Raw genomic sequence first — 8,581 nt, 5'->3', positions numbered from 1 at the left:
CTTACTGCCAAAAACCCAGCCAATTTTTTAATTGAGGAACTAAGAAAAACAACATTTTGCCGAATTCTGAGACTGTAACACATCAGTAAGAATTATCAAACTACGAAAAGTAGGCATTGCTATTCCAACTAAGTGTTGGCCTAATATTAGTCTACCATAATTTGTCAACCGATCGACATCTGTATTTTTTAACACTGACTACTGAGCCATCTGAACTCTCTTCCAAGTTCCACCGATACGCTACTGTCAAGGCCTGTCTGTTGCGGCATCATTGTCTAAATGACACCGTCCTACTGGTTTTGGTACTAATCCGGCGCGCCGTTGAGCAAAAGTAGCGAGGTGACTGGTTTCATCACGCTTAAGCACGGCTGCTGCCTGCTGGGGAGGAAAGGCTTTAGTCGTTCGCTGCCGGTCAGTCAAATGACATAGACCTCTCTTTAGTCGTGTGCTGTTGGTCAGTGGAAAGGACAGGAGTGTGGCTCCAGGACCCACTTTTATTCGTGAGATATCGGCCAGACGACCAGCCAAAGGACAGGGATGCGGCTGCCGCTTGCTGTGAGCGTCACGATGGTAAGTTCTAGCCACTAGGTAGTTTCAAATACTAAATGCATAAAGGCAATCAATGTCGCCATCCTGTTCGCCTTTTGTCGCGAAGCGGCCACCTGAGTGCTTCATTTTAAAGGTTACTCCGTGAGCTGTTCTGACCTTTTACTGACAGTGACAAAGCAGAAAAGCAGCTCGCGCTTGAACAGCATCACCTAATTGTTTCGCTCTCTCTCTCTCTCTCTCTCTCTCTCTCTCTCTCTCTCTCTCTCTCTCTCTCTCTCTCTCTCTCTCTCTCTCTCTCTCTCTCTCTCTCTCTCTCTCTCTCTCTCTCTCTCTCTCTCTCTCTCTCTCTCCCTCTCTTTCTCTCTCCCTCCCTCTGTCTCTCTCTCTCTCTCTCTCTCTCTCTCTCTCTCTCTCTCTCTCTCTCTGACTCTCTCTCTCTCTCTCTCTCTCTCTCTCTCTCTCTCTCTCTCTCTACCTCATTGAAGGAGGAGGTTGATCATGTAAAGTACTTAGGGCATATCATCAGTAATCATGCTTACTCAGATGACCTTGACATAGATCGGCAGTGTAAACAAATGTACAAACAGGGGAATGTGCTGATTCGTCGTTTTCACATGTGCTCGGTAGCAGCAAAGGCGCGTCTCTTTACAGCGTTTTGTTCATCTATGTACACTGCACACTTGTGGTCAAATTATCGCCAGTGTATGTTGCGCCGGCTGATGGTGGCTTACCATACGGTATTGAAAACTATGCTAGGCATTTCTAGGTACGAGAGTTCTTCTCACACATGTGTCGTGCACCGTGTTCCTCATTGTGCCGTTCTCATCAGACAGCGCATCTATAACTTCATGTGCAGGCTGAGTACATGTGATAGTGAGCTAGTAAAAAAGACTGAAAATTCGAGTGTGAAATACCGTTCTCGCCTGAGGCGCCACTGGCAACAGCAACTGTACGTTCATTTTAGCACATAGCTCTGCGCGAGTGCTGAAACAGGCCCGAATGATTGTTTGTGTGACATTTGGTTGTCTTGTCACTGCACTGGCTGAAACCATCAGTATTTAAGAGTATGGACCCAGAGTCTGAAATAAAGCTTATCTATCTATCTATCTATCTACCTCTCTCTCTCCTCAGGTGGCCGTTGTGACGCTGGCTGCAGATAACGCCACCTCGACTTCCTCTCAGCGTCAGAACAGGGCCCTGCTGGCGTCACCGGGGTCTTTTCACGTACTCGGTGATGTTCTGTTCGGTGATCCGTCTCACAAACATAAGGTAAGTGCTGGTCAGGAGCTGTTGGACCATGTGAAATGCATGTAATATCGTATGTAATATCGTAAGAGAGACAGGATCAAGATTGTATAAAGAGATCAGCCAGCTGGAAACAAGACGTCCAAAACCGCAAAATTAACGAACAAATGCTATTGTACAATGTGCATAGTCCGTAAACATAAAGGTAAAGCTGCCGAAATACAACATTTGTTTGTAAGGAGTAAATGTTATAGCGAAAATGTTATGCGCTTTTCAACGAAGGGTCACGGAATACAGCCTTTAAGCAGGATTTATACTGTAGAGAGCTGTCACAGCAGTAGCGGCGGAACATCTTCAATTAACCCTCGCCCTGGCAGGGCATTTTTCATAACACGGCCTGGCAGGGGGGTCGATGCGACCCCCCCCCTCGCGATTAACTCCTATGGCACCTAGAAACACCAAATTTGGTAGGTAGGTGGGCCCCCTGGAGTTCTCGCCCCTGTGCAAATTTGGTTGCTCTAGGTCAATATTTAGGGGGGTTTTGGGCACTGGCGGTCGCAGCCGCTAGCAAAAGGGGGTGCCAAAGTCACACTCGCGGGACGTAACATTTATCCGTCACGGGGGGGGGGGGGGGGGTGATCGGCTAATTTTTTACGTCCACGAGGTGCCGCGCAGTTGGCATTACTTATGCTTCATCCATCTGATTCTTGCGTGAAATCTTTAAGCTCAATTTAAGGCAAAATCACCAGTTCCATTTCCCGTCCCACGGTGCTTCCACCGGTCGGCCCACTGCACCATGACGACGGATCGGTGTAGCATAGGTAAAGGTATACTGGAAGGTCAGGCACGCGGATTCATGACCTTACCACTATAAAACAATTCGGAAAAGTACAGATACCTCTTGCTTTGAACAAGCATGTGAAACCCAGAGAGCATTTTCAGACTATGGCATTTACCCATATACATAGGTAACATACCTATGATAGTTGTGTGGCGGTGGGAGAGAGTAGGTACACCGACCTCTGGAGACCCCCCACAGGTTCCGAGCTTTCAAAATTGGCATCTGAGGGCCGCGCGCGACTCCTGCGGGGCTTCGCAACGGCTCTATTGAGGCTCACTCAACCTGCCTAGTCTTACTGCTAAAAAGACTGGCCCTGAGCCCTAAGGACTTCATCAGTCTCTGCCAGCCCCAGGACCCACACCGGCTCATGGGGTCCCGACGTCGAAATATTAGGGAATCTGCGCGAGACCATCAGGACGTAAAGTAATCTCGATCAGGACCAACGTAAGGCTGTGCCGGAGACTGCGTGAGCCCTCTGATCTTCAGAAACCCACCCATGTATGTTTTCACGTAGAGGCCAGTTTAGGGCCCACAGGGACCAGTACAGGGCCTGCAAACTACACAGACCAGTAGTTTGAGACAATCAGTGACCGTGTTGGGCTCTCAGAGGCTAATGTGGGTCATTACAGGCCAACATGGGCCCTCAGAGGTCAGCGTGGGGCCCTAAAAGACCGGCATGAGCCGTCGTTGGACCCCAGAGGCCAGCAGAGGGCCCTCAAAGGCCAAGCTGGGCCCTCCTCAGAGGCCAATGCAGGCCCTTGGAGGCCGGCATCGGGTCTTCAGCAGCCAGTGCGGGGCCCTCATTGGCACCTAAAGGTTCGTCTTGGGACACCACAGACAGAAATAAGGCCACCAGAGACCGGTGTGAGACCCTCAGACGCCGGTTGGGACCCCTGAGGCCGGTTAGGGGCCCTCATAGGCCAGATGTGGGGTCTCAGAGGTTGATGTAGGCTCTTAGCGGTCAACGTGGGCGCTTGACCGCCACTGAAGTTCCCTCAGAGGTCAGTGTAGGACGCTCAAAGACCGGTGTGGGAGCTATATTAATAGCTGGGCGTGGGTTTTTTGAGCCTCGTGACGATCGAATAATTGCCAGGGCCCCATACACCTATATGGGGGCCCATTGGTTGTTTGAGGGTTTGAGGGGGGGGGGCAAATGATATGATGGCCCCCTTTATTGACCTTTGGGGGGCATGGCCCTGATGCCCCCCCCCCCCCGCGACCGCCACTGTGTACACATTACACACATGCCTCTGAGATTACATACTAGCTCATGCAAACTCTATGCAGGCCCCGGAGTTCCCACGCTAATCCTTAAGAAACCAAGCCGGCATACGTCGTCACCACCTGGCTTCTGAGGTGCACAGCACCAACCCATGAGGTCTTACTTTAGTGTCTTAGAGCCAATCTCCTTTAGCAGGGCCCACCCACCACTGCCGAAGAGGGTCTCATTCCAGCCATTGCTGGGCCTACGAGAGCCTCAAGTAAACCCACGCTGATATTCCATATAAGATCCGGCCATACTCGTGAACCGGTGCCAGCGACGCTGACCGCCAAATTGACAGAATGCGAAACTGAGCCCACTCATGAGTGAAATTTACGTCCTTTGATGGCGCAAGAAAGAAAATGAAACATACGGAAAGCTTTTCTAGGACTTTTGTTCGATCTGAAAGGTGGGGCCAAAAGATAGTATGGCCCCACCTTTCAGCACCAAAGGGGGGGCCATGGCCCCCGTGGCCCCCCCCCCCCCTGGGACCGCCAGTGGTTTTGGGGTGTATAAATGTAAAAATTTCGCTAAAAACAGGTCAAAAGTTTTTCGCTTATAACTTTTGATCTAATTAAGATAGAGCAAAAAGAAAAGCACCAGTGAACTCAGCACGTCAAGGCGCGTCGAATGATATACTTTTTAGTGTACTTAAAGTGTACTTAAAGTTTTTCTTAATTTTTAAGTAAACTTAAATTAATAAATTAAGTTCAAGCTAACCAAATTGCATCATATCGCATATCATTCGATTCGGCTGATCACCAGGAACACAATGATACCATTTTTAAGCTCTATCGTCATTATGTGCCAAGTTATTGGCAAAAACGTCATTTGACCTCAGTTGACCTCATTTGACCTGACCCATGGATAAGTACACCAAACAAAGAAGCACCAAGTGACCTGCTGTTAAGTACTGTGGTTTCAAAGCACAAAAGTGATAGAACGAAGCGGATATCTCCAGTATTTTCCGAATTTAGTATTTTCCCATAGGCTTAACATTACGACGTAATGACCTCTAACTGACCTCAGGTCAGTGACCTAAAAAAAAACGAACTATATGTTATACAACTCAGTGAACTTAGCACATCCTGAAAGTTTGAAGGAAATCAGTCCAAAACTGTGAGCTGGACAGGTGCAAAAAGAAAATTGAAATTTGACCATGACCTTGTACCGGTTTTTCTGACCTGGTGACCTGACCCAAGGTCAACCGGACCTGAAATTTTCAGGTCATATGTAAAAAGGTTGCCCCATAGGCTGTGCCAAATTTGGCGGCGCTGCGCGCCGCCTTTTTTACGCTATCTTCGAAAAACCTTAGTGGGGGTCGCATCGACCCCCCCTGCCAGGGCGAGGGTTAAGGGGGGAGGCACTGCCGACTTTTGGTCCCATTCTTTCCGTGCAACGCCCATAGGGCTAATGTTAAAATGCCAAAATCAAAGGGGGCACGGTGCCCCGGTGCCCTCCCCGTTCCGCCGCCATGTGTCACAGAGTCACTGAACACCGACAATTAACAATCTAATGAATCGTTTGCCAGGGCTATTCTTTCTAAGTCATCTCCCTGTCTCTCAAAAAGCGCTGAAACGTGCATTCCTCCTCCAGATACCCTGGTGCAGCCCTGCCTCTCACACGGCAGCTCCGTGTGTTCCCCAGTACAAGCCCGAGTGTAGCCCTGTCTCTCACATCAGCCCCGTGTGTTCCCAGTACAAGCCCGAGTGTAGCCCTGTCTCTCATACATCAGCCCCTTGTGTTCCCCAGTACCAGCCCGAGTGCAGCCGGTTCCAGCCGTGCCGGCGCGGGTTCTGCGTGCTGAACCACTGTGTTGACTGCCAGTACGACGAGGACTGTCCCGCCGGCCGCGTCTGCGTCTCACAGAGCTGCGTTCAGTGCTCCGTCGACCAGCAGTGCCCGTTCGGCGCCCTGTGCCGGAACGGCGTCTGCGACGGGACGTGTCAGCTGGATAGCCAGTGCCGGCCGGGCGAGGTGTGTGTGAGCGGCCGGTGTCAGGCGGCAGTCACGGGACCTCTGGTGTGCACTGTGGACACCGACTGCCCCTCCCGGCTCTGCACCAGGGGCAGGTGTGAGAGGTGTGTGCTCGACTCCAACTGCCGCGTCGGCCGCTGCGTCGCCGGGGTGTGTGTTGGCTGCGTGTTCGATGCCGAGTGTGGTCCCCTGCAGCGGTGCGTGCTCGGCGTGTGTCTAGCGGGGGAGGTGGTCACTCCCGTCCTACCTGCCGGCTGTACCTCGGACCTCGAGTGTCCCTCACGCTCCTGTGTGCTCGGGGTGTGCTCCGAGTGCTCGGCCGTGTTCCCGTGCGCCGATCCCAGCGAGCTCTGTGTCGGCGGCGTGTGCCGGGCCCCCGGCGGGGTCGGAGCCACCTGTGTTGTCTCGCTGCAGTGTGCCGCGGGGGTCTGCGTCCTGGGGCGGTGCGTCGAGTGTGGCGCCGACTCTGACTGCGCGGGAGGGGAGTTCTGTTCGACCACCTCCCGGTGTGAGGCCCGGCGCGGTCTGCTGCGGCCCTGCACCGAGGACCGGCAGTGTCTCTCCGATATCTGCCTGGACCGTCGGCTCTGCGTGGACTGCATCACCTCACAGCAGTGTCCGCGGGACCACTTCTGCGCCCTGACCACCTGCCGACCCCTGGGCCTGTTCGACGCGCCCTGCCGCGACGACCTCGAGTGTGTCTCCCAGAGGTGCGGCCCCACCAACAGGTGCGTGCAGTGTCGACGGACCGTCGAGTGCAACGTGGGCCAGTTCTGCACGCTGGAGGGTGCGTGCCGGGATTTGTTCGCGCTCCAGACCTCGTGTACGGCCAACGAGCAGTGCCGCTCGGGCTTCTGCAGCGCGGCGCGGATCTGTGTGCAGTGTCTGCTGACCAGTCAGTGTCTGGCCGGTCAGATTTGTGACGCGGGCCTCTGTAGGACGGTGACATAAAGCGGACAACTGTGAACCGATGTGGTTGGTGAAAATTGTGTCAGTAAATTGGAAATAATGTTCCCGGGAGAGACTTGTGAATGGCCTGTAGGGAAGTTGAAGTTGCTAGTGTAGATATGAGGTGTGATGTATTTTCTGTTATTATCTTGTTATGAAAAGTGCGTGCTGGAGAGAGATGTTTGAACCTCAAGAAAAAACACACAATGCATCCAGACTCGTAAAACGCTTGTGCAACTGTTGACAATATGTACGATTGAACGCATATGCATTATGCAGGCTAGCTTTTTTAGATACAGAAACGGTGCATTTTCCATATCAAGTTTAAACGTCTCATTTCGACATTCTTTCGATGGTAGCGTAGATAAGTTGTGACATTTTGAAGATATTTCCCACAGCAGTGTTTGGCGAAATGACTTCTAAAAACGTCAATTCGATGGATTAAATATTGCACAGACCATGTTGTAATGAAACATAAAATGTCTGATAATGGATTGACAATCCTCTAATACCCGATCAGTAAATGTAAACCACTGGTGATTAGTGATAACAATCATGTTGCAAAAGTGGTAAGATTACGGAAATATGCAAATAAATCACATGGAAGGTAGGTATTGCGTATTTCTCGAGCCTTTGAATCATTACCACTAGACGATTTATCATCTGCTTTTGGTTATAAGCATCATCTTAGTTAGCTCCTCATACTGTTCCTGTTTTCATATGCACCTGACCATAGGATTTACACGCTCGGAACAGCTTCTTTTTTAATGACTTCTTAATTTTAAAAGATTTAAGGGTGGATGCTTCCACTGGCGTCCAACTGGCGTCTAACTGAGCAGACGTCTAAGTTGGCGTCTAACTTTGCGTCTTACTGTTGGACGGAGATTTCCAAGCTTGATGCGTCTAAAGCTAGCTGACGCCAGATAGACGCAACCGCCGTCCAGCCAGACGCGTCTATACACTTAGTAGACTATACACTGTAGACTTAGACGCGTCTAGCTAGACGCGAAATAGGCATAAACTGGGGAGAGATGGGCACAAAGCGGCGGATAGTTTTCCTTGGTGAGTAGTGGATGCTTCTCAAGTTGAAGTAGCGTCACAGTTTTCGTTAAACAATGCCAGTGACTTTTGTTCCTGTTTTCGTATTTCCCTCGACTTCCATTCATTCATTTCCGTTTGTATTAATTAATTCATGCATAAAATCATTCAGTTATTACTTTCTTAACCCTTGCCCGCACATGGGGGAGGGGGGTCCCCCCAGGTAGTTTTTCTGCTCTGCACTCAACATTTTTAGAGCTTGAAGCCTGATTTTTCGTATAGCTGCTCCTCTATCCTTTCTTGATGTCCACTGAACATTTCAAGTTTCTGTGGTGTTTGGTTTCGGAGATATGACCTTGTTTTTCAGGTCATGTCATGACCCAAATGACCAATTCTCAACATCTGGCGTTGGCTATGGGCCTTGTGAGCTTTTGACACCTTGATTTCGGCCTTTTTTGCCATTCTTATCTTCCACCCAGGGATGCGGCGTCGTGGAAATTTCAGACGGCTCCGGCTCCGGCTCCGGCTCCGGAGAAAAAATCGGCTCCGGCTCCGGCTCCGGCTCCGGGTGAAATGTCATGGCGGCTCCGGCTCCGGCTCCGAGTAAAATGATCCGGCTCCGGCTTCTACTCAGTACATCCCCTATGCGATCAATTAACCCGCGCGGGGCTGGGGTCTCCAGCCGAACGCGCGGGGCTGGGGGGGGGGGGTAAATTTTACCC

The 8,581-nt window shown here is 51.0% G+C and overlaps 1 protein-coding gene across 1 annotated transcript; it reads left to right on the top strand.

The window, feature by feature from the left end:
* Positions 1–465: 465 nt before the first annotated feature.
* Positions 466–7,429, top strand: LOC122391219 (latent-transforming growth factor beta-binding protein 2-like). The gene is made up of 3 exons (XM_043384915.1): positions 466–570; positions 1,681–1,818; positions 5,649–7,429. The coding sequence occupies exons 1-3, from the start codon at positions 538–540 to the stop codon at positions 6,822–6,824; spliced, it is 1,347 nt and encodes a 448-aa protein (XP_043240850.1). The 5' UTR covers positions 466–537; the 3' UTR covers positions 6,825–7,429.
* Positions 7,430–8,581: the final 1,152 nt, after the last annotated feature.

Source organism: Amphibalanus amphitrite, unplaced genomic scaffold, assembly GCF_019059575.1.
Source record: "Amphibalanus amphitrite isolate SeventyFive unplaced genomic scaffold, NRLGWU_Aamphi_draft 000426F_arrow, whole genome shotgun sequence".
NCBI lineage: Eukaryota > Metazoa > Arthropoda > Thecostraca > Balanomorpha > Balanidae > Amphibalanus > Amphibalanus amphitrite.
Note: the sequence above shows the minus strand (reverse complement) of the source record. Positions and strands in the feature narration are given on the sequence as shown.

Coding starts and splice junctions, on each gene's coding strand:
- LOC122391219 (XM_043384915.1), top strand. CDS start 538: ATGCGGCTGCCGCTTGCTGTGAGCGTCACGATG. Junction 571..1,680: donor TTGCTGTGAGCGTCACGATG/GTAAGTTCTAGC, acceptor CTCTCTCCTCAG/GTGGCCGTTGTGACGCTGGC. Junction 1,819..5,648: donor ATCCGTCTCACAAACATAAG/GTAAGTGCTGGT, acceptor TGTGTTCCCCAG/TACCAGCCCGAGTGCAGCCG.